General features: G+C 46.9%; 1 protein-coding gene across 4 annotated transcripts in view; it reads right to left on the bottom strand.

Moving 5' to 3' along the window:
- The window catches only part of HNRNPLL (heterogeneous nuclear ribonucleoprotein L like), a 649,202-nt gene that overhangs the window by 369,542 nt on the left and 253,720 nt on the right, over positions 1 to 25,940 (bottom strand). The window contains exon 1 of one of the 4 annotated variants that reach the window (XM_069607809.1): positions 25,256 to 25,593. The exons of the other annotated variants lie outside the window; for them this stretch is intronic. Coding sequence (XP_069463910.1) covers positions 25,256 to 25,468 — 213 coding nt within the window. The 5' untranslated portion in view covers positions 25,469 to 25,593. Of the gene's footprint in view, positions 1 to 25,255; positions 25,594 to 25,940 lie in introns of those variants that run through there. 4 annotated transcript variants of the gene reach the window in all.

Below are 25,940 nucleotides of genomic sequence, written 5' to 3'. Positions count from 1 at the left end.
CTTCTGCACTGCACGGGGACTGGTCACGAAGCTGGCAAACTGGCAAATATTCGATTCCGGTAGCTGTAGTCAAGCACACAAACTGGTGTCCTTCTCCCCGTCTATTCGGTTTCCTGCTACTCTGAGGAAAATACAACCAGCTCAGAGAATGGTATCCAGGTGGCTTACGAGTTGAGAATTCGTCCTTGAAGGGCTTCTCTGTCGAGATTAACTTAGCGATTCAGACCTGCAGCAGGGCTTCACTGGGCAAACCAACAGTCCAGGAGTTGCAGCAGCCGTCCTCTTCCAGCCTGTATTTGGTTCTTTCGTTCCAGTGGTAGACTGCCTTCCAAGCCAAGAGACTCGCCTTTTAAACAGTCTTCTCCCATTCATTCCAGCCTAGCTGCCACTCACCCAGCAGGGTGGCTGTCCTTGCCAGACAGTCAGCCAGTTGATTAAGTGTTTAACCAAGAAACCTTGAGTGTAAGAGTTTTTATGAACACCTGTGATTGTAGACCTCTATAACAGTATTACTGCTCACATTCCCTCTTGAGATAAGCCTGGCTGCTCGGCTCTGCTACCAAAAACTGTGTTACAGACTTATACCAAAAGGTTGTGGGTGAGCAGACAAACGTAGTTGAGTTAGGCGCGGGCTAATCAAAGTTTGATCGATTTCTGGAGTGTTGCCATTATCTGAGTTTCAGACTTATACACACGCGATTCCCGTTTGTGCTTCAGTAACAATTTTAATGGATTAAATGTACATGTGATGATGTCGTGCAACATATGCCAAGTGAAGTGAGCATATGTTTCCCGACATCAACACATGTGCACTTGCTCCTTTAAAATTGTTACTGAAGCACAAACGGGAAGCATGCACCTATAATTCTGATAAAGTCAGATAATGGCAACACTCCAGATATCGATCAAACTTCAATTAGCCAGCACCTAACAACTAGGTTTGTCTGCTCACCCAAAAACAACCACTTCAAGGAACTTTTGAGTTTTGGTTCCATGACAAACCATGTGCCAGGCTGCAGGCCAGACCACCAAAAATCATTAGCAATCAGTTTTCTGCGCAGGGAACCGGCTCTCCCTTCAACTCCAACCGTACAAACTTATACCGAAGGTTGGTTTTGCTTACATCTGTAGTAATAGTTGCATGTAGTGGTCCCAAATGGTACTGCATACAAACTCTGCCTAACACTGTTGGCAAGCGGTGAAGATAAATTGTAGAGCTGTTACATTGAGAGTTCTGCTTTACTTTTGTTCAAATAGTAACCTTCACAAGGCTAAGCACCACTAGAAAAACAATGTTAAGATGCCCGATATGGATAACTTCAGACAGGATGGATACCTTCAGACAGGAAGCCCTGATAATTCTAACAGTAGATCAACTGAAAGATGTGCAAGGACAAGAATCTCCTTGAAAGAAAAATGAATTGATTGAAAGATTGTTGAATTATCAAAGTCTGAGAAGTAGGGTTGTCACCCCTACTCCTTCAGCAAATGTGGAAAATGTTGACGAGGATGATAATGATTCAGAGTCTAACTCTGAAGTTATTGAAGAGTCAGAAGAGTTAGAGGAGTCTCAGGAGGTGCGCCCCTCTGCACCTCAACAAGCTCTTAGGCCTCAACCTTTAGCCACAGGGACCCTACCAGGTCCAGTACCGAGTCCAGAAACCTAGATGGATGGGTTAAGGGTTGCAGAATTTGACACTTTTGAAGGAATGAGAAATCCGTTTATGTTGCAATCTATGTTTGATGCCTGCTCTCCTGAGCCGAGACAGCACTTGGCTGACTCTAAAGAGCTTGATCCCAAGAAGCTAGCAAAAGCTGCTTGTGGGTTGCCAACAGGGCTATTCACAAGGATTCTGGGGCAACTCAGAAAAAGGATGAATGAAGCAGCAAAAGAAAGATGGCAAAGAGAATTCTAATACCCCCAGTCCAAAAGAGTGCCCCAAACAGAAAAAGGGTAAGCCACAAGGGAAACCAAATCAGTCTAGTGAGACCTCTGGTGCCAAACCAGAGGGGGGGTCAGCAGAAACCCCCATTTGTCAAAACATTTGGAAATTGTTATGCTTGTGGGTCAACTGACCGTGTGAAAGGGGATCCCAGATGCAAGGGTAAACCTTCAGGGGTCCACACTGCCTCCCCAGCCTTCTCCCCAGAGGAAGAAGTAGATATGGCTATTGGACACTTTCAACTACTGGCTGAAGAACCCATTGGAGTCTCTGGCAGTGCTTCTTTAGTGTCCCTGGAAACCGCAGATTTTAAAGGTCTAGAATTCTATTCCAGATAACACAAAAGAATATTACAAGGACAGTGTACTTGTATATGGTCAGGAGACCCCTGCCATTAGAGACACTGGGGCCAGCATTACAGTGGTGGATGAAACTTTTTTCAAACCTGAGAATGTTGCCAAGGCACCCAAAAAGGCCTCACTAAGCTGGCTGGAGGCCCCGTCCAAATGCTAGAGACTACCAGCTCTCATCCACTGCAACAACAGGACTGTCAGAATACCTGTTAGTGTACAAAGTGAGGTGCCTGGGAGAGTCCTGCTGGGGAATGACTTAAAAACTCTTGGCGTTGTATCAAGCACTCCCAGGACTCCCAGTAAAAGGAAACGGGAGCAGACCAGGAAGGCCAGAGAGATCATCCTAAATGACTCTCGATGTTGTTAAAGGAGAACCTATAACACCCAGTCCACAGGAAATGCCAACTTCTACTTCCAGGAAAAAGGAGACAAAAGGGGAAACCCAAGGTCTCAGGAAACAAGAAGGCTAGCATTCCTGTGCATCCAACTAGGACATCCCCGAGAGGACTGTCTAAAGTCACAGCTGTGACTTCTCCACTAGCCGAGTGTGAGAAACGAGGAGAGGTTGCATCAGCTGCTGAAGATTCAGAGTTTGAAGAAGACCCCCCCCCCATCCCCCCCGTTTGAATCCTAAAGACCATCCTGAGCTGCAGTCTTTACTGACAGAAGGTAGCCCCTGTAGGGCAGACTTCAGCAGAGGTCAAGAATGTCCTACTCTTGAAGGACTTTGCCAACAGGCAGCTTCGTAGCTGGACGGGCAAGAGCCAGGGAAGCACCAGTTGTACTGGGAGAATGGCCTCTTCTACAGTGAACCTACTGAGTCTATCCCAGGGTACTACAGAAGACTTGTAGTACCTCCAGAGATAGTTCCTACACTTAGCCCATGAGATTCCTTTGGCTGGTCACTTAAGCTTTAAGAAGACCAAGGAAAGGCTTTCTCTTTATTTCTACTAGCCTAAGTTGGGGTCTGATGTAGATAAATTCTGTAGGAGCTGTCACACTTGTCAGACATCTGGCAAGAGTGGAGCCAAGAATGTGGCACCTTTGGTGCCTCTCTGTGGTGGGAGTCCCTTTTGGACAGGCGTTAGGCAAAGTTTGTATGCAGTACCCTTTGGACCACTACACAGAACTAAGACTACAGGTGTAAGCAAAACCAACCTTTGGTATAAGTCTGTACCACACCGTTTTTGGTAGCGAGCTGAGCAGCCAGGCTCCTCTCAAGGGGGAATGTGAGCTTGTAAGGGTGTTACACAAAGGTCTACAATTGCAAGTATTCAGATAGGCACTTATACTCAAGGTTTCTTGGTAAAACACTTCTTAATTTATTACGCAATCATTTTTAAAGCATTCACTAAATGAGGCAACCAATATCACACAAAAATAAAACTACCATGCCGATTACTAAGCAGTTGAGCTCTCCTGAAGTCAGAGCCAAATAGCATTGAAGTAGGAGCAAAAAGGCATAAATTGATCAAAACGAATATTACAGTTACTTTAAAACAGTGCAAATAATTTGAGTACACCATAGGAGTTGATTCAATGCAATAGGTAGGCCAAAATCAATGGGCTAGTGTCTTGTATAAGTAAAAACGGTCCTGGTATTAAGTCTTCGCCACGGTTCCTAGAAGTAGTTCACAGAAAAATGTCGGGTCCCAAGCTGACTAGGCCTGCAAGTTGCCAAAGTTCCACAACCCTTTGCGGTGAAAGGCAAGTTCTCGGTCAGGTTTTCACAGTTCCTTATATTGAAGAAAAAGATGCAGCTGAAGACTTCTGTTCCTGGCAGTTCCTGCAGATCTCGCTGTTCCTGAGCCTCAGTCGTGGTGACAAGTGGGAGGACGTCGGGTGGGGACGACTCCTGCACGGGGACGGATCACAAAGCCGGCAAATGGGTAAATCTTTGATTCCGGTTGCTGTTCTTCAACCACACAAGCTGGTGTCCTTCTCCCTGGTTAATCCTAACCAGCTCAGAGAATGGTATCCAGGTGGCTTACAAGTTGATTGGTCCTACAAACTGAAAGGAAGAAGTCGTCCTTGAAGGGGCTTCTCTGTCGAGATGAACTTGGAGATTCGGACCTGCAGCAGGGCTTCACTGGGCAAACCAACGGTCCAGTAGTTGCAGCAGCCGTCCTCTTCAGTTCTTAGTGGTCGACTGCCTACCAAGCCGAGAGACTCGCCTTTTATACAGTTTTCTCCCTTTCATTCCAGCCTAGCTGCCACTCACCCAGCAGGGTGGCTGTCCTTGCTGGACAGGCAGCCAGCCAATCACACCAGAGTGCATTTGAGTCTCCTAGGAGACCAAGCACAGGGAGTCGGGCACCTCCCTCACTTCCTGCCCACCCCAGACACTCAGACACCAGAGGCGGTCTTCAGTCCTGAAGCCAGCCAAAGGCATAGAAACAAAGTGACCAAACCTAGTGGCACGCAGAAGCAAACTCTAGAAGGACCTTTCCAAAAAGAAATGGTAAAAAAAAAAAAAAAAAAAAAAAAAAAGACTGGGACCTGTTTAAACAAAGGGGGCTTAGGCGCCATCTTGAAAACATGGCTCCTGCGATTTTTAGCTACCAGTTTTCGCGGTCGGGAAAAATCATGGTAGTTCGTTGTAAAACCACTGTCACCAACCATTCTGATAGGAAAGGGTAGCATTTGACTGCTCATAAGTTTCTAGACATAGGGGATACTAGGTAACCCCTCCAGCACTCTATTGTAAGATAGTGTGCGCTGGGTCTAGGAATTTAAAAAGACTAGTAAAGTCAATTTAACTTTACATTCTTTGGGAAACCGTAGTTTACCCCAGAGAAGGTATTTAAACCTTGGGAGAGCCTAGAAAGGCTTCCCTGTGTTACTGCACTGAGGGTGCTGTCTAACACATGAAAAGATGATGCCTACGGAGTGATCTTAAAAGACCATAATCAAAGAACACAAGAGTAAAACACATCAAAATACATGAGAGGGTGGGGGGAAAAAAAATAAGTCCTCAAAATCCAGCAAAGTAACTGGGGGTCTCCAAGGTGAAGGGAATTAGCACTTTTATGAGAATTCTCCCTAACAGAGGGTAGGAAACGACATTGTTGGTCCCTTAGACCGTCAAACCTCTTCAGGCAATCGATTTATAGTGGTTGTAGTATACCATGCTACTAGGTATCCTGAAGCTATACCTATGAGGACTGTTACTGCTCAGGCCCTACTTGGTATTTTTACCAGAGTAGGTTTCCTAAGGAGGTTACCTCTGACAGGGGATCTAATTTTATGTCCCACTACATGCAGGCCATGTGGAAAATCTGCGGAGTAACGTACAAGTTCTCAACTGCCTACCATCCCCAGATGAACGGATTGGTAGAGAGGTTTAACCCTACTACGAAGAGCATGATAGGTGCTTTAGAAGAACCCCTTAGAATAAAGTGGGACCTTCTACTGCCATGCCTGCTCTTTGCTTATAGAGAGGTACCTCAGGAGGGAGTTGGATTTAGTCCCATTGAGCTCCTCTATGGTCATCCAGTCAGAGGGCCATTGGCCCCAATTAAGGAGGGGTTGGATTGTACTCCTTCCCCCAAACCAGTGAGAGTCACTGACTATGTGTTGAAGGAGAATGACACACATGATGACAGAAGCTTCTGATAACTTGAAAGCAGGTCAGGCTCTGGTGAAGCATTGGCATGACCAGAAGGTCATGGTTGAGTGTACTCAAGACCAGCAAGTTCTAGTAATGGTACCTACAAGGCAGAGGGCCTTACAAGACAAATGGATTGGACCCTTCAAGGTTGTGGGAAAACTTGGAGGACAATTATCTAGTGGACTTGGGCAATCCTAAGGAGGCCCCCAGGGTCTTTCACACCAACCGTCTCAAAGCCTATGTCTCTAGACCAGAAGTGGGAGCTTTGCTTCTAGCCTCTGCTCAGGAGGAGGAGAGTAAACCTCTACCTGACCTCCTCAGGGTACAACCTTTAGATGAGAAGATAGGAGTTAATCTCTCTTCTAATCTGACACTGGAACAACAGGAGGAATGCAAATCTGAGTGAAAACAGGGAGGCAAACTGATTTAACAATCACCAGGCTTGACACCTTGGGCCTAGCATGATATTCTCACTGATGACCGTTTACCTGTTAAAAGCAGAGGTTACAGGATATCAGACCATGTAAAAGCCCACATAAAGGAAGAGGTCCACAAGATGCTTGATCTCGGGGTAATAGAGCCATCTACAAGTCCATGGTCTAGTCCAGTTGTACTAGTGCCAAAGGAAGGTACAAGTCGTTGAGATTCTGTGTGGACTATAGAGCTCTTAATGCAGTCACAGACTGATGCCCATCCTTTACCTAGGACAGATGAACCGGTAGATTGGTTCAGCCAAGTACCTCAGTACATTTGACCTCACATCAGGCTATTGACAAATAGCTCTGACATCATGCCAAGGAGAAAACTGCATTTTCGACCCCAGCAGGCATCTACCAGTTCAAGGTAATGCCTTTTGGACTAAAGAATGCACCTGCTACATTCCAAAGTATGGTGAATCAGGTTCTGAATGGGATGGAGGCCTTCTGCATGGCATACTTGGATGACATCGCAGTATTCAGCCCTACTTGGAAAGAACATGTTGACCACCTAGGTTATGTATTGCAGGCTCTTGCGCAGGCCCATCTAACCATAAAGGCAAGTAAATGTCCAATTGGTGGGAGCAGTGGTCTACCTTGAGGTAAGAGGAGGTGAAATAAGGCCATTGCCTAGCAAAGTACAAGCTGTACAAGAATGGGCCACCCCTACTACTCAAACCCAATTGAGAGCCTTCTTAGGTCTCACTGGTTATTATAGAAACTTAGAGAACTATGGGTCCATAGCTTCTCCCTTGATCCCCAAGACGGTCAGGTGTAATGAGGAGTGCACTAAGTCAAGGACTTAAGACTGGAGCTTGACACAGGATTTCTTAAGAGCTCCTGACTATTGCCAAACCTTCATTGTGCAAACAGATGCTTCCAATACAGGTATAGGTGCAGTTCTGAGTCAGCTGTATGAGAAAGGTAGCAAACACCCCATCTGCTTCATCAGCAGGAAGGTGAAGGAACCTGAGACATGGTGGGGAACCACAGAACGCGAGTGTTTTGCTTTGCCATTGTGTGGTCTCTGAAGAAGTTTAGACCATACTTGTATGGATCTACTTTTGTGATTCAGACACACCACCAACCCTTGAGGTGGTTAATGCAGATGAAGGGGAAAATCCTAAATTGTAAGATTGTCAATCAGCCTACAGGGGTTTGATTTTACCATTGAACACAGGTCAGGGGGGGTCTCTCCAGAATGTATGACCAACTGGAGTGTGTAAGGAGATTCATCCAGGGGTGGATTAAATCCTCCTTTCCCTTATTCTGGGGGTGTGGGCAAGTGTTAGGGGGAATTCTAAAAAATGCGCCAATTCCCTTCACCTTAGAGACCCCCAGCAACTTTGCTGGATTTTGAAAACTTTTTCCTGGAGAGTGCGAGACCCTTTTTCCACACTCATGCGTTTTGAAATGCGTTTGTGTTTACTTTGGCTATGGGGTTTTAGACAACTCCATGGGCATCAGCTTTTCATTTGTGTCACACACCACCCTCAGTGCAGTGGCACAGGGAAACCTTTTCAGGCTTCCCAAGATTTAAATGCCTTCTCTGGGATAAACTACTGTTTCCCAGAATAAGTTTTACTAGTCTTTCAATTCCTACACTCAGCACACCCCATCTTACAATAGCGTGCTTTTACCTTGTATCCCTTGTGTCTAGAAACTCAAGCAGCAGCCAGTCCTTTACTAATTTGCCAGGAAAATTATCTCCTTAGCAGTTGGAGGGTTTGAGTGAAGCAATGGTTTTTAGTACTTGATCTGTGGTTACTGGGGTAAAATGGAGTTCAGGTATCTTAGTTGTGGTATCTGTTGAAGGCAGATCAGAGGGGTCTGTGATGGCTGCTAGTAGTTTATTTTTTGAACATCAATTTTATTTTGCAGAGTATTTATTTTGGAGGCTAGTGCATCCTGAATAGTGGTACATCATGCTTTGCTTACTTTGACTATGCTAGGAGGAGGGATGGATGTTTCTAGTTCTTTGATGATGGCAAACAGCTCTTTGCTATTTGAGGATGCATTGGTGATACGCGAGTTTAGTGAGTTCGCTTTCTGGGCATATACTTCCAGCTTCTAGGGTTTGGATGCTAGCTGAAGTTTCTTTTTTGGATTCACTGGTGGGGTGTTTTTCTATGGAGGTGTTCTAGAGCTCTTTTTTCCCCCCCTTAAGTTCGATGAGGTCATCATTGAACCATGTGTTACTTCGCTTAATTTTAGATTTGAGAGGGGCTATTTCATCAATGGCTGACTTCAGGCAGGTATTGTAATGCAATGAGAGGGCATCAGGGTTGGGATCTGCTGGTGGATGGGTATTGATGAACTTGTTTAGCAATGGAGTTTTTTCAGGGGCGAGTTTCTTAGCAGTATAGGTAGGGCAGGGGTGGCGGGTGGGGTGGGGTCCCTCATTGTGATGAATCTGATGAGGTGATAGGTCCAGGACATTTCTGTGATGTCTTCTAGGAGGACAGTGGTGTTCAGTGTTAGAATAGAAATCAAGGATTCGCCCTTTTGAGTGTGTTGGGGCATTAACAATTTGTTTAAATTGCATTTCTAGGAATGCATTGTGCAAGGCTGTGGCTTTGAGGTTAGATTGTTCATTATACCATAGATTAATGTCCCCTAGGAGGAAGAATCGGGTTGGAGGAGTGGGGAAAAGAACAGGGTTCAATATCAGGGTTATTGGCAGAGCTGGGGCCCTGTACACTAAGAAGCCAATGGTGGTTTTGGGGTCTATGGCTGGCTTAAGGGCTAGGAGTTTGTAGCCTGGTAGGGTTTCCGTTTTACATACTCCGAACTGGAGATTATGGCAACTGCTCCACCGGTGGCATCCCGGCGATCTGATCTAAATAACGTATAATCAGGAGGTATCGCTAATGTGAGCAAAGGGCCTGATGCTGCATGGAGCCAGGTTTCGGTTATTACTAGAAAATCCGATTTGTGTTTGAGAATAAGTAGTGTACGTCAATGGCGTGTGCACCTAGGGATCCAACAACATGGAGTAGCGCACCCTTTAAGGGTTCTGAGACTGGTGGGGAACAGCTGGTGTGGGTAATGGTGGGGGAAGTGGGGTAATGCATGGAGTTTTCTGGTGATTGATTTTGGGTTTAGGATGGGACAGTAAATTGATGTTGGGGGTTAAGCGAGTGCCGGTCTCTTGGTATCTGGCTATGTGTCTGAGGGCGTGGGAGATGATGGGGTTCTTGGTGGTGCAGAGGATAGTCTTGCTTTTCTTAGGGTTCCTAGTATGGGTCTAGTGCATGCGCAGGAGGTATAAGTTCTGTGGAGAGTCTGAGGCAGTGAGCTATTCCTAGAAGAGGCGCAGAGGTGTGTGTTATGGAGGGCAATGGGTGGTGTGATGAATGCTGGCATGTAGGGCAAAAATGGGGTGGGGCATGGTAAGGGCAATATAAAACGTGCTAGTCCTGACCCTATCTGGATGAATGTACCCTTCGAGCATTGTGGAGAGTCTGAGCTATTGTTGTTAGGTTTGTGAAGCATAATGATTTGGTAGTGGTGTGTGGCTATTGCAGTCTTCCAATGAAGTCCAGACAAAAACCTTTCCCAGCAATAATAGTTAAAAAGCTATTTATCACCTCTAAGTGACACTAAATATCAAAGTCAAATGGACTGGAAGAGTCTGCAGGGAGCCAGGACAGCCTAAGTCAATTGGAGCAAAGTCTATGGAGCCGAGGCACCACTTACACAATAATGTCTTGCACAAAGTTAGAGAGTTTCTTGAAGAAAAATCCCTGTAGGGTCACAAGCTGTTACACTTGTGAAGGGTAGAGCTGAAATCAACTCTAGCAAAGCAGCTACTGCAAGTCTCAACTGAGAAGAGCAACGCTAGTGACATGAAGTAAGTACCCCAAGTCAGAACAGTACCTTTGGTTAGAAGAGTGGTCCAGCTGGCTTCTATCTGGTTGCAGTGATGCAGATCCTGGGTACCTGGGTCTCAGTCGTGGGAACAAGGAAGAGGATATCTGGAGGACTCCTACAGCAGCAATTCAGAGGTCGGCAACAGCTGTGGGCTCTTTTCAGGTCATATGCACTTCACGTTCTAAGTGCTCAGTAAACAGTACCATCGTGGATCTTGGACACCAGTTGGGCTTCCTTCACTCAGTCATGCACTCTGGTGAGGGGGCTTGAGCTCTGGTTGTCCTGCTTCTGGAGGGTCCTGGGAAGACTCCTGGAGCTTCTGGCCGGCTTGTAGACGTTGCACTCCACTACAGATTTCTCAACCCCGGGCACTCTGTTCCTGCAGCAGCAAAGTACAGCCAGTCGGGGGAAGATGGTCCATTGAAGTTAAGCTCTGGGTTAGTTGGTCCTACTAACCCGAGGGAAGAAGTTGTTCCCTCTGGAGCTTGTTTGTTTATTATTTATACAGCGCGCCACACCGTAGGGTATCTGGGCACTTTACAAGACATCGTAGGATATATAAGTACATACAAGTGGAAATTGATACAGATTAGAATTTCAAAAAGCTAGTATGAACATGGAGGCAAAACAGTAAGTACAATGGTCACAAAACAACTCAACGTACACCGATACATTTGTCAAGGAGAAGGGCGATTCATAAAAGAGGTTGTCTGCAGACATTATCCTAGGTACTGGCAGGGGGCCGGTGGAATCTAGTTTATAGATTCAGGCAAATGAGGCAGTGATGTCATTGGTGAGGAGCCATTTTTTGGTGTTGGACCTGAAGCTGTGGAGGTTTGGGTCAGGACCTGAAGCTGTGGAGGTTTGGGTCAGTACGTAGATTAAGTGGGAGGGCATTCCATGCCAGAGATGCTTGTACCGGGAAGCTGGTACCTCTGGCTCTTTTTAAGTTGAAGCGTGGCAAGATAATGCAGAAGGAGTTAACTGTTCTAGTAGGTCTGGAAGAAGTTTTAGGGCAATTTTGTCTATCAAGTATTTAGGGGCAGACATTTGTGGGAGATAGAGACAAGTTTAAAGTAGATTCGATCCTGGATAGAGAACCATTTGTGGCTTCTTCTTGTTTCATAGATGTGGTCTTTTGTGGGAATGCCTGGGGTGGTTCTTAATGCATTATTTTGCAAGGTTTGAAGTTGGTTAAGAACTTGTTTGTTTGCTCCCGTTTGTTTGCTCTCTTGTCGATTAGAAAAAGGAGTTTCAGCACAGCATCAGGGCTTCACCGGGCAATTCAAAGGTCCAGGAGGATGCAGCAAACTATGTTCACGGGTTCTACATTGGGTCGTTCTTCCCAGCGATGCCTCCAGTCCCAAAACCCTGACCCTTTAAGCAGGTTTCTCCTATTCATGCACATCCTAGCTGTCACTCAAACAGCAGGGTGGCTGTCCTAAAAGGACAGCCAGCCATCCAATCAGAGCTGGGTGCATTCAGGCATTCCTAAAGACATAAGGACCGGGGAGTTTTGGGAACCTCCCTCACTTCCTGCCCTTCCAGACACACTGGAGCCAGAGGCGGGTTTCAGTACTGAAGACTGCCAAAAGCAAAACAAACAAAGGGCTCAAACCTGGCTTGGCACGCAGAGTAAAACCTAAGAAAGACCTCACAAACAGAAAATGGCGAAAAAAAGACCAGGCCAGTTTGACAAAATGGTCACCCATGGGTTGTATAGTGCAGCTGAGGATTCAGCCTGCGGTAGAAAAGCACAATGGTAGGACAATTAAACCACTGCCACCAGCCATTTAACCCTTTAATTGCCATGGGTATTTCCCCACCAGTGCCAGGGCCTTTTTTGGTGATTTCGGTATGTGGCCATTCAATGCCTTGTAACTTTTGTTACATGAGATATCTCGGCCAAATTTGGCTCCTTTTTTACCCCCACATGTAGGCGGCCGTAACGCCACCCAGGAATCCTAGGTTGCTGTAGGGGCAGGAGCGGGAGGGTGAGAAAATAAGCAAAAAGGGCGAACATGTTGGGTTTTTTTCAAAAAATGCCAATAAAATGATTTACAAAGAAGCCTGTGGTTTTTTTCCTTGTAAGAGCTAAGAACAAATGGTTTGCTGTGCTGACTTCCCCAATTCCCTGGCTTTCAAGAACATGTTGAGTGGAAACGGAAAAAAAATATTTTGATGTGGTTATCAACTGTTTTGTTGCGATTTTGGTCATTTTTTGCCAATCGGACATGCATGGACGGAACGGAAGAAAAGGGTAGGAAAGCCAAATTGGAGGACAGAAAGGCATACATTTCTGAAAAGTAGACAAAATTCCAAGTTTAGGAAGGGGTGATTTGCGTAGGTCAGGCAACAACTAGGTAGTGGAAAATGCCATGGATTGGGGGGAAAAGTGGGAAAATTACAGAAAAAAAAAAAAAGTGTTGGACATGTTTGGCCTGGTTCGGCAATGGCTTCTATGAATTTTGAGAAAAGCAATGCTCCGCTACATTCCCCCGACTCTTGCAGTTAGGAAAGCACACATTTTTTGTAGCGTTTTACAAAACAAGCAATACCACAAGCCAAACACTGAGCCATGGTACACAGGAGTTTTATGCTCACGGCCTGAACAGATGCACTTAGCATGTGTAAATCGGGAAAACCAATGTGGTGAGGAACGGCAAGCATCCATTTTTTGAAATAGCACAGGCAGACCTTTTCAAGGGTAGGTGACTTGTGCAGGTTACAAAAGTGTATGGTGCCAACTAAATGTAGGTCACATTTGGGAAATGAAAGGGTTGTGTGACAAAGGGCACCAGCAAATGGGGAAAAAATGTTATTTATGATAACCACACAAACACAACAAATGTTATACCTTTGTGCGTTCCCACAGGTGTCCAGATGAAAACGGTACCTCACATGTGTGGGTGCACCTACCGGGGGCGGAAAAGGGTAACCCACTGGAACACCAAGCCTTTCGCCACTGACCATTTGGTTCATGTGGGCAACCTACAGAATTGGGCCTAGGGTGTCGAAGCCAGCAAGGAAAACGGGGAACCCCATGCATTTCCCAAAAGAGGACACCCGTGAGAATCCACATATGGCCAAATTGGAGGGGCGGCCCATCTCATGTAGCCCTCCCCAGGGGCAGATAAGTTGGGGGGCTGTCCTGCACTGCTCCCTGGGCTCAGGCCTCCCTTCCTAGGAGCAGATATCTGGTCCCAGGGAGGGCTGCATGACATGGCACCTACTCCATTGCGGGTGGGGGAGACGGGGGTCACAACCCCGTCCCATTAGAAAATTCCCAGACCCTTTGGGGTGCCCCACAGCCCCCCCAAAATGCATTCCACCATTTTCCATTTTTTTCTTTGTTTACGAGATTTGCCTTGGCGCAGAGGGGCACATTGGTGTGCCAATCTGGCCCCGGGGTGCCCAAACCTTACTGCCCCACCCACTGGGGGGGGCCTGTCCCACCATTTTTGGGGGCCCTCTCCCCCTCACCCCAAATGGGTGGCGGGGGCACCTCATGCAGGCCTCCCTGGGCCTCCTACAAACGGTTGCGTGAGGTACACCCCCCGCCCCTCCATTTGGGGTGGCAGGGGAGAGGGCCCCCAAAAATGTTGGGACAGGCCCCCCAGCGAGTGGGGCAGTAAGGTTTGGGCACCCTGACGCCAGATTGGCACACCAATGTGCCCCTCTGCGCCAAGGCAAGTTTTGTAAACAAAAAAAATGGAAACGGTACACTACACTTTAGGGCGGGCTGAGGGGCCCCCTAAACCGCCAGGTAATTTTCTAAATTTAGTGGGGGTGACCCTCTACCCTCCCCCACACCAAATGCAGGAGGGGGCATCTCATTGAGCCCTCCCTGGAGTCGGATGCCCCTTCATAGGAGCAGATATCTGCCCCCAGGGAGGGCTACAAGGGGTGGCCCCATTTCCCCTTGGGGTGAGGGGGAGAGGGCCACCCCGATTTCTGTAAAATATATCCCTGGTGGCTAGTGCCCCCCCATCCCACCCAAAATTCCATTTTCTTATTTTCATATTTTTTTTTTGCCCCCTTCCCTGGGGGCAGATGATCAGCCATCTGCCCCCGGGGGGCCTAACCTGCAGGCCCCATCCTTTGGGGGGCCTGCACACTAATTCCTGGTACCCCCCACCCCTCAATTGGATGGGGGGCCACCTCATGTACTCCTGCCTGGGGCCATAAATCTGCCCCCAGGGAGGGCTACAAGGGGTGCCCCCCCCCCTTTCCACTTGGTGTGGGAGGGCCACCACCATTTCATGGGGGCAGAAAAATCCCAGGCCCTCCCACCCCCGTTCTATTCATTTATTTATTTTTGCCCCCTTCCCTGAGGGCAGATTATCAGCCATCTGCCCCCAGGGTTGTGCACATATGTGCTCCCATCCCCCCACGTAACAAACGTTTCCATGGTGGTCCAGTGGGTTGGTGGTCACAGATCGAGCGCTCTGCGCCGATCCGTAACCAGCAATGCCTCATGTAGATGGGTGTCCTTGGAAAGGGGAGATTATCATTTGCCCCAGGGGTCTCCAGCGCTGTGGCCCCATGGTTTGGGGCCACGGGGGGGGGGGGGGGGGCACTTACCTAGTAAGCGATCCCCCCTCCCCCCCGCGCGTCACAAACGGATCTGTATTGATCCTGTGACATTGCTGCTCACGGATTGCGCGCCCCGTGCCCGATCCGTGGGCAGAAATGCCACATAATAATGGGTATCGCTGGAAAGGGGAGAACCTCCCCTTTCCAACGAAACCCGCCTCGATCTCCGGCTTGTAATACAGCGGAGATCGACACGGAGAAAGAAGGGCTCTTACCTTCTTTCTTCACTGCAGTAGCCGAAAATGGCTGCTGCAGAGATGTTACTTTCAGATTCACGCCGACTTGCTTTACGCACGCCGACGTGAAACTGAAGGTAAACCAGCCACCTGCCAGTGAGGGGGGAAAAAAAAAAAAAAAAAAATCAATCACACAAAACAAGGTGCCAAAAAGGACGAACTATCTTGTCCTTGGCACTGCACATGCACTTCCAAGGACGAGATCTCTCGTCCTTCACACTGTAGGGGTTAAAGTAGTGAGGTTAACATTAAAAAATAATAATCCATGAGTAGTTAGGATAAGGGGCTACTAAGTAACTCCCCAGCACTCCACATAAGATGGCGTGTGCTGGACCCACAAAGAGAAAAACTTAAGTAAAGTCAATTTCACTTTACTATTCTTGGGAACAGTAGTTCACACAAGAAAAGGTATTTAAACTGTATGCAAGGATTTCTGTGATACTGTACTGAAGGTGTGGTTTGTCAAACTCAAAAAACAAAAAAAGGAAAAACATAATCCAAATCAGGTCAAAATACATGAGAGTGTGAGAAAAAGGGCTCACTCTCCATGGTTGAAGGGAATTAGCACAGAAACTGGCATTCTCCCCAACAGACTTTTCTGCCTGGTGCCCGATTTTTCCACTGTTGAAATCAATTTAGGACAGTGCACATGAATGAGCAACTGTACCTCGTCCCATTGCATATATTTTAACTTGCAAGCAGTGTGGTATGGTTTCCAATTCTAGTTATATACGCCCATACGTTGGTCTACAGTATATAGGCACTTGTATTCCTTATAGGGGGGGTGCTTCTGAACTAGAGTGGAACACCAGCTCCATTTCTGGTGGTGGCGACTACAAGGGAGTCCGTTTTTAAATGTCCTCTAATGTATAAAGAGTCAGATGGAGATGTCTGAATATGTTTTCCACTCTTGTGTGTTCTGCCCTGGTAAGGGAGGGTGTAGTAAGTGGCTGGGCAATTCTTTTCTTAATGTATTTTAGCAAAGGAATGGCCTAGCTAATGAATTTCTTTTAATTTAGGGTGTCTGGCAGGAAGTCAGTGCTGTCAACTACTGCCTCTATGGTGTGAATATGGGACTGTTTGACTGAACTTTTAATGTTAAGTTATTTGTACCGCACACCGCCACCACCGGACTTGGTCCCCAGGCGCTCTGGCTGATCTGCAAACCAGAAGGCGGGATGCGTTAGTAGGGTGAAGAGGGAGTAGGATAGTGAGAGGAATGGTGTTCTGTTGGCAGCTGCATCTCGGTACACACTGTGCGCTGAGCTTTGGTGCAAGTATCAGAGCGATGCGAGTCCACGTGTGCTCTTGGTGCGGTTTATGTGTTGTGGTCAAGTGCTTGCGGTGCGAGAGGTGGTTGTGTTCGTTTTTGAGGGAGATAAGTATGCAGAGAGTTTGAGCTTTTTTGGTTAGTGGGTTGTAGGTTTTTCAGCTAATCTTCACAGTATGGCTAAAAGCCTAGTCGGGAATCCTGCGAAAACAGCTAGATTTGCGAGTCGTGACTGGTGAGAGAGAGAGGCCCATGCCCAACAGAACAAGTGAGTGTAGTACCATACACAGCTGGGTTTGAGAAACAATTTTATAGTTCAGTAAAATCCTAAAACACAGCCAGATTTGAGAGTCCCACATTGGGAAAGGGGTCTATACCCAACAGAGCCATAGGGTTTTTTTTACGCAGCGCATTCCTCTTGTATTCTAATGAGCTGTGTTTTTGTATTCTAGTGAACTATGTAAAGTGAGATTGGAGTGTCTATACTGCCCCTTGGGTGTCAGAGCAGGAGAAGTGGTGTCCTCTTCCCCTACTATCTATGTGAATTGTCTGCTGGAACTTCGGGTGTGGTACTGGGCCGGGATGCTATGGATGAGTCATCCAAGTGCATCCGTCTTGGTCTATGTGTTCAGTCTATAGTGTCCTCCTCTTGTGCCCATCTCTCGTTATGTCTAATGGCATGCTGCATTTAGTGGATTCCGTTCGTATTTGGTTGCTTGGTGGGAGCCGGGAATCAGTGTCTTCCATCCTTGTTGTTTTAGCAGTGTATGTGTTCTTTTTGGTGGTCTTTTAGTTACGCATCGAAGAGCCAGGTTTTGAGCAGTTTCCTGAATACTAGGTGTTTTCTTGTGTTCTGTATATTCTTTGGTAGGTCATCCCAAGTTTCGGTGCCTGGTGAAATAAGCATGATCCTGCGAGTTTGCTTCTGTTTTGGGGTTTCGGTGCCAGGTGGATGTCGTTGCTTGATTCGAGCATTCTTGTCAGCTGGTGTAGGTGTAATCTCTCAGGAATTCTGTACCTTGGTTGTGTATTGCTCTGTGCGTGATGCACATTGGCTACCAATAAAACAAATACAATTCATACCAATGTAGTATTTTTAGAGCAGGTGTGATGTGTTCTCTTTGGGAAGGAGTCTGGCTTCCGTATTTTGTATGCATTTAACTTTTTTTTTTTAAGCAGTCGTTCAGGCATACCCAGGTATTGGCTATTGGCATAGTCTACTGTGGACATGACCAGAGTGATGGTGTTTTGTTGGCGAATGTCAGGAATGGTAGGATCCTTTTTGCTGCTCGCAGGAGAAAGAAGCATTTCTTGAGTAGAGCGTTTACTTGTGGCTCTAGAGAAAGATTGTGGTCCATCAAGACCCTCAGGTTTTTTTTACAGTCGACTATGGCGCTGCTGTAGTACAGAGTTCTCTTGGCCAGGGGATATTAGTTTTTCTCCTACGTTTCTTGTGACCATCATCATCTCTGTTTTGCCTGGGTTCATTTTTAGGTGGTTCAAGTTAATCCAATTGAAAATATCACAAAAGGCCGTTCTCTAGTGTTGCGTTTCCTTCTTGGATGTTTTGTATTTTGAAGATGTCGACGTAGTTGTATCAGGTGAGGCTATGTCCTTTGATGATTTTGATAGTAGCTATTGAATAAAAGCTGGGAGAATGAATAAAAGCGGGGAGAAAGATGATCCTTGTGGTACTCTGCATGTGGAGTCTCTTGGGTTGAACTTCAAAGGTTTCATTTCCGTTCTGTTTGTTAGGAAGGATTTGATCTAAAGTAGGGCGGTGTCTGTTATTCCTAGTCCTTCAAATCGACTTAGGAGAATGTCGTGATGACAGTGTCGAATGCCGCGGATAGGTCTAGAAGTATCAGGGCAGTACTGTTTGTTTTTAGGTCGTCCGATATTGAGAGGAGAGCCGATTCCGTTCCCCTCAATGGTCCGAATCCAACTTGTGCTGGTCTAGTATGCAGTGCTCTTCTATGAATTTTTGGGTTGTTTTGTAAAACTTAAGTTTCTAGCAGTTTGGCTATCTACGGGATATTGGAAATGGGTCTGTAGTTGGATAAGTCTATGTTTCCTGTTGTATCTTTGAGTAGCGGCCTGATGTACACCGATTTGAAGGCCTGCAGTACTTTGCCTGTCGTGATAGAGTGGTTGGGCATTCCTATGGTATTCCATCGGAGTTCCTCGTTTGAGAATTGATTTGAATATGTCTGGGTGGGACGGGGGGGTGGACCGTGGGGGGGCAGGGGTCTTCGGGAGAGCCAGATGCATTACTTCGTTTTACCAGTTTGACGAAAGTCTCCAATGATATTTCGGGAAAGCTTTGTAGTTTGTTCAGGTGTTTCTCGTGAGGATAGGTGGGGTCTGTCATGTGATTGCGCAGTCTGCTTTGTTGGTTGGTAATTTTATTTTTGAAGTAGTCTCCTAGGTCACTACATAGATTCATCGATGGGATTGGCGTGTTGTTGCATCCCAGTGGTTTTTTAAATTTCATTTAGGATTTTGAGGAGGTCTTTTTGGTGCTTTGAAGATTCGGTTGTCGTAGTGGTTCCTCTTTGCATTTCCTTTTAGAATGAGCGGATCTGTTGTAGAAATTTTAGTTCGTTTGCAGTGTTAGTCCTCCATTCTGATTCTAGTTTTCGTTTTTTTCTTTTCATGGCACCGAGTAGTGGGTTAAAATATTTTGAAAGGTTTTTCTTTGGTGATGTCGTCTTGGGTTGTTACGATCCAGGTGTGCAGTAAAGCTACTTTTTTTGTCCAGGTCAGCTTCTTCCATAATGGTTGCTTGTGGTTTGCCGATTTCGAGCAGGTCAGTTAGATTGGAATGGTCATTCATGGTCATCAGCGATTTATCGTGTTGGTTGTTTATTTTAACGGCCATTGTGATTATGGTGGGATGCTGCGGTGGTCGCTCCAGAGTTTTTGAATTGGGGGTGCCGCGGTAATGAGTTCTTTATTGGCGAAGATTGCATCAAGTGTATGCCCTAGCGAGTGTGTTGCTCCTTTCACTAGTTGTAGATTCATGGCTGCTAGTAAAGATTTGTGTGCGGTTGTAGTTTCATCATCGAACCAGATGTTGAAAACTCCGAGGATGATCAGATGATTGTGCTTGATGGCTAGGATGGTGATTGCTTCATTGAAGGAGTCTACGAAGGCTGCATCGTAGGGTGGTGGTCTATATAGAAGTATGGATTTCAGGTTTGTTTTGGGGGTTACTGATAATACTACGCTTAAGGATTCACATTTATCAATGTTTAATGGATCTTCCATTTTGATAGCCAGGTGCAAGTAAGGTTTTAAGTAAGTCAATGTACAACAATTGATAGTCAACTGGAGAGGTTGGCCCACTCTCAGGTGCAACAACATCTGGGGTGTCAATTGTGACATCTGGGTTATCCTGGACATTTTGGTCAAATTCATCAGGGTACCGACTAGGATCATCTTGGTCCACACACCATTCATACCCATCTGCCCGATCATCCCCTTGTAAGGAGTCACGGGAGGCACCCATGAATGGGTGAAGGAAGGGACCATGGGGATTTTTGCAAGGGATGAGGCATCTCTAATTCTAATGTTTTTTTTTGTCGAACGGGAAATGCATTTATAAAGTCCATAAAAGAAGAAATTTTGTCCATCGTCTCCTCAAAGTGTTCTTTTGTCCAAGTCCCTGTTCTAGGTGTTCCGGGTAAGGGGAACACAATTGCCTCTGGGTCTTCACTAGGGCTCTTTCTCCGAAGAGACTGGAACAAAGGGGAAAGAGCCTCCTCATACTGTGGCACGTTGTCAGGGGCAGGAGCGAGAGATTTGCATGTGTCTTTTTATTGTGTTTTTCTGTTAAAATATGACTTTGCTTTTGCATGTTTCGACACCTCCAAATCATCCGTCAAGTGACGTTTACGCATGCCAATTGCCACCTGTGGTTTTTGCCCTGCATTAACCGCGGTTGCGGGCTACAGTTGGTAACTGGAGCCAGGTTGCACTTAGCGGCGACCGTCGCAGCCATGCCTCGCATATCTGACATACGCCACGAGCGTTGCAAGACTTTGCCCGCAGGAATCTTAGGTTGCACCTCAGCAGTTACCCACTCACATGTTACCAAAAAATGATGAGACCATAGAACATGTTCTACTGACTGAAAGGTCAAAGAAGTTCTCTTAGCAAAATCAGATCCAATGTATTGGCCAAAGTATGGGTAGGGCCTAATATATGTTGATGCAATTCAAGATCCATCAAGCTAACCAACGAATATATTCAAAGCCATAGACCCAGGGAAATACAATTTCAAATTGAAATACCCAAGTATCACTAAGTGATTATATTGTACCTGGAGGTCTGCCAGTAGATCAGTAAAAAGTTAAGGGAAATTCCATGGGGGGGCCAAGGGGGCGATATACCAGCAAGAAGTAGCATATAACAGAAGAAAAGAAGGGCTTCCGTGGCCAGGCCATGAGACAAACTAAGCTGTGTAACTGTTGCCGCCCCTACCCGAATTTCATAGCCATCTAAAACGGGGTGACCTAGTAACCAAGTCTCCTGTATAAAGATTTCAAAGAACCCTAAATAACGACAAATTAAGAACTTTGCTAAAGCTATTTAGCCTTCAGCTGGGAGATGAAATCCTCAAGTGTCATCGTCAACCACCTCTAGCTAACCTGAACTCTGTTTAGATAACTCTCTTCCGACCCCCACCCCCAGAAGGACAGAGGTCTTTGTTAGCCCAGGCCAATCCTGACCTGTGCATTCCTAGTTCAACAAGTCGAATAAGATTAATTCATAGCCCAGCTTGATAAAAACGATGGATTTCTGTTAGCAACACCTCATACAAGATGGTGATCTTTCAGGGTGAATAAAGTCCACCTACTTTATATCTTTGGATGAGACAAGCATCAGTGCTGGTATTTCATTCAGGAGAGCCAGCACGTGCCCCCTGTTAAGTGAATGCGCCCCCCACATTCGAACATATAGAAGCAAGCTAGGGCGATCTATAAAGTGGGAAGTCTCTCCCTTGCATGCCTTTCAACTTCTTGTCCCAGATTTTGCCATCACTTGCTATTTTGGGATGAAGGTTATCCATATGGGTAGACTCGACCATCATTGTTCTCCTCTGGAAACACACTTCCCCTGGAGTCTTTATGTCTAGTGCATATTTATCATCTATCCAAGCATTAATCTTGCCCTTAGATCCACTCCCTCGTCCTGATGTTCTCGTCTCAAGAACTTTAACTGGTCTAGTTAACTCCACAAACTCCATGTCCTCCGACAGCTCCCTCTTTCTATACCTTTCGCCTGAACCTTCCACCAAAGGCTTACCGCCCGCCCCCCCCCCCCGAAGACCTCTATGGGTTAACTGTTCTAACATTTTTTAGAGTCAATCTTACATGATCACACATTGAAGCAACAGACAATGCCCCCCTCCAGTGTTGCCAAGGATCCACTTTTTCATCCCACTGCCCCCTCCACACGCAGGTCCAAACCTAAACACTTGGGGAAACAATGCTACCACTTCCAAGCTACTTGTTCATTTTTGTTCTTTCCCACCCTTGGTTTTTATAAAGGCCTCAGACAACTTAGCCGCTTGACCTACCTAGGAACGTGGTACTCTATCCATCCTCTACTAATTCCCTTATGTTTCATTGCATTTATTAGCCCATTGGACTTATCCCCTAAGCAAACACTTCCAGCAATCTCCCCCCCTCACCTTTGGTGCCAACTCCCCCATCTAATTGAATGAGTCCAACTGGGGCACCAAATCGGCCCCATCCTCCCCGTCAGCAGAGTCACTATTGTTCGGATTGCCCAAGATGTTCATCATCCTGCCAGTCCTCCCAGGCCACCCCCAAAATATTTACAGGAGGATCTGCTGGAGGCCATTCAGAAATCAACCTGCAACACTGATTTTTTTTTATTTCTTTGTGATGTCTCTCGATATTCCTTCCATCATCCCCCCCACCCCCTTCTCCATGCATCCCATGCGCTGCATCTAGATACAAATGTGATGATTAGAATGTGCCACGCTCGTATGGAATTCTTAACTTTAGCTTGCATCGCATCTCGATAGAAATGTGAATGTCGGCATTTACCGCTACCGCACCTAGATGGAATCCCATAACTGCAAGGACAGCAATGCCAAATAAACAACCAACAATTTCATCCCTCTGCATACACCTCTTAAACTCTAACCAAACACAACCACAAGCCTAAAACGCAGCAATCCGCACAAACTTCACAACACTGCAACAACAAAACAAACCACACAGACTTGCACAACAGCACACAACGACTACCGACCGTAAAACACCCCAAGCCCAGCCAACTGACCCACCGGGCTGAGGCTGCCAACAGCACATCACTGCTCTCTTGCACTTTTCCAACTTATTCCCTCTAACCCACCCCCCCATCCCCTTTTTCAGAGGCGCCAGGGGACCACTCCGGTGGGGATAGTGCGCGGTACAAATATCCTTTAACATTAACTTCCCTCCATATCTTGCTGCAACCTGATTTCTGGAACCTGCTCTTTTCCATGATCCTCAGATAAACAAATGGCTGCCTCAAGCGAGCATGCAACACCTGTACCTGGAAAACATGACCAATTATGCCTTTCCTTTGGCAAAGGATCCACTCCCCATCTTTCAACTCCATGAGGCTAACCAGGAGCAATACATCATTTGAAATGTTAACAGGTTGTCGCAGATTGACAGATTTGTGAACTTCCAGGATCTATGCATGAAGTGTGTCTGAATCCATCCAGCCGCATCCACCCGATTCAGCCAATGGGGGACTCTACCCCACCATTCAATAGTCGGGGGGTACTCTAAGAGAACCAGCCGAGTGATTAAGCCTGCAACAAAAATTTTGAGGCGTGTTTAGAAATGAGGCATTTCCTGACTGTCACTGCTAGGACCTGATCAAAGGCCTCTTTCCCCAGGTTCTGCTCCAGAGAATCTTGTGGCACATTCGGAGAAACCTGCGACTGCAGTAGTAGCGGAAAGCCAGCCATGCCCTGATCCTCCAATTGCAGAGACTCCCTGCCGTTCTTCACTTCCCCCAATCGATTCTCGATGTTTGAACTGTGCTACCAGAGAGGTGGGTGAAGGCAGGAGAGGTAATTCCAATGCCCGAGACATAATGTCCCGTCATCTAGTGAACATCAGTGGTGCCGCACAAATTATCCTTCTGGCAGTATTTGCCTTTTCTTCTCATTCTAGACGTGTCAAATTTAATATTACGTTTTACACTCCAAGCGCCCCAGAACCCATCAAAAATCCTCTTATACTGATACAGACTAGTAATAATAATAATTTCGCATTTATATAGCGCTACGAAACCTCAGGTATCTGAGCGTTGCTTATTATTACCCACGGTGAGTGGTGCTCATTTATCAACCTCGGAAGGATGAAAGGCTGTGTTTGGCCCTGCTGGGATTCGAACCTGCGTTAGCAAGCTCTGCACTGATGTCAAAGCAAGCGCTCTACTCGCTGTGCTACTTGACCGGCTAGTGACCCCTGTCCCCCGCCAACAGCACTCATCTGGCACTCTGGATGCGCGCGGCCCTTTACTGGAGTACTGCTTCCCGCTCTAAGGGGGCATGGCTTTAAAGACCCTGCAAAAATGTGTCCAGGTATATACATTCAATGGCGAATCCAATGTAGGTTAAGTCCAATCCAGCAGAAAATCGCCAACACAGCCAACAGCACTCGGGATGTAAGTTCTGGTGGGCTGCGTATTGAGATGGCAGGTCTCCAAAGTTCATCGATCTCTCTTGGATGAAAGTTGGTGCGCTGCTTGTTGAAGCGTGGGTTGCTTGTAGAACAGGATACTCGCAGCAAGATCTGTCCTGAAGCAGGGTTATCACATGCACAAGCAATCCACATTTCAACAAGCAGACACTTCTGTGGACTTGGCACGGGAAACTGAATGCAGAGAGAGCCAAAGCCATGCACAGTTGTTGCAGCTGTTCAAACTGGTACATATGTCCTGTAACGTACATACGTTTTTTTTTTCTTAGGGCGAGTAGTATAACCAATAAAGACTGCAGAGCCCACCTTCCATTATTCGCTCAAGTGTTTCTCAATCACTATAATAAGTTTCAAAAATTGTGGGACATTATTTACCCATAATGTTATTTGTTTTTATGCAAATCCACAGGATTGGGTTCTATGAAAAGGTACTGTATTGTATATGGCCTTAGGCCCTGTCCCCAAGGCCCGCCACTTGAGGTATACTATTGTCCCCTGGGACTGTTCCATTTACTCCCTTCCACAACCTGGTCAGAGTGCCTGTCAAGCTTCCCCTCCAATCCCCCCCATTGGAAGAAGCTCACACTTCAGTCAAATCTGATTTCTTATCTATTGTGCACTTGTCATCCATCCGTGTCACCCGCATGCCACTCCCCAGCACAAAAACACTTCCAGGCTTATGTTAGCATAGCCATAGCGCCAGTCACGGGATCAGTGGCAACACCATGTCGCAAGAGCGCAGCAGCAGCCCGGTGCATATGGTGCAGCCTATACTCCAGGAAGCACTCCGAGCGACACGCTTGACACGAGAATGTGGTTTCGTGTAGGGGGCGGAAGGGGGGTTAGCATTTTTTACCATACATTCTGTTTTGCATTACAATTATTTCTGAACCTTGCAATTTGCCAGAGATCCAAGGGCAGCAACCAACTCAAGACAGTTGGTCGCATGTTTTAAACTGCCCGCCCTACGTGCCAGACCTCTGTTGAAAGCCAACGACCCTCACCTGCCCGGACTCAACTACCCCCTCAAAACCAAGCCTCAGGGCCGCTTCCCAGAGGTCCCAGTGCGCCCCTCTTTTCCCTCGGGTTTCTGCTCGCCCATGGTCCGTAGCCTAGGTTTTGTCGCTCCTCCGGTTTGGCATCCCACCTCCCTGTGGCTCACCCGATGGTTGCGTCGCTCGCCCTCCTCCGGAGGAGCCGTGTAGGTCGCCTCTTCGCCGTCCTCCACGCCGGTCTTGAGCCGCTTGGCCTGGCTCTCATAGCCGCCGGCCTCTTCGCTTATCCCCTGCTCTTGCTGCGTTTCTTGCTGCGTTTCATCTTGTCCACCGGTCAGCTCCATGGCTGGTTCTGTCACAAAATCGTCCTCCTGCTGCATGGCAGCTTCTGTGAACTCGGCCAGCTGGTGTTTGGTAGTGTTACCGGCGTGAAGATCGTGCGCTTCGATCTCACTGCAGCTGCACACACTGCTGGTAAAACTCAACGCGCTCAGAAAAAGACACCCCCACTGTACAACGATGGGGCGGTATTGCCCAGCCCCGTTTGCTCCTGAGTGGCTGACTGTCGATGCCTTGAATATTGTTTGGCTGCTGTGGCAGCTCGTCACAATGCAAATGATCGTCATCTGCCCCCTCCCTCAAAGAACATCGATTCTAGCGTGCACGCCTACTTTGTTCCCGTTGGCCACCATTTTCGTCCTCGTAACGTTCCCTACCCGCTTTTCCTTGGAGATGGCCGCTTCGTAGCCCCCCAACCAACCGACGAACTCCTCCACGGGGACGTACTCTATATAAGGTCAATTCAATGGCCATTTTTAATTTATTTTACTTTGGTACTTCTGAAAGACATGC

Source organism: Ambystoma mexicanum, chromosome 4q (genome assembly GCF_040938575.1).
Source record: "Ambystoma mexicanum isolate Mex_15411 chromosome 4q, UKY_AmexF1_1, whole genome shotgun sequence".
Classification (NCBI taxonomy): Eukaryota; Metazoa; Chordata; class Amphibia; order Caudata; family Ambystomatidae; genus Ambystoma; species Ambystoma mexicanum.
This window is presented reverse-complemented; position numbering and strand designations above follow the sequence as displayed.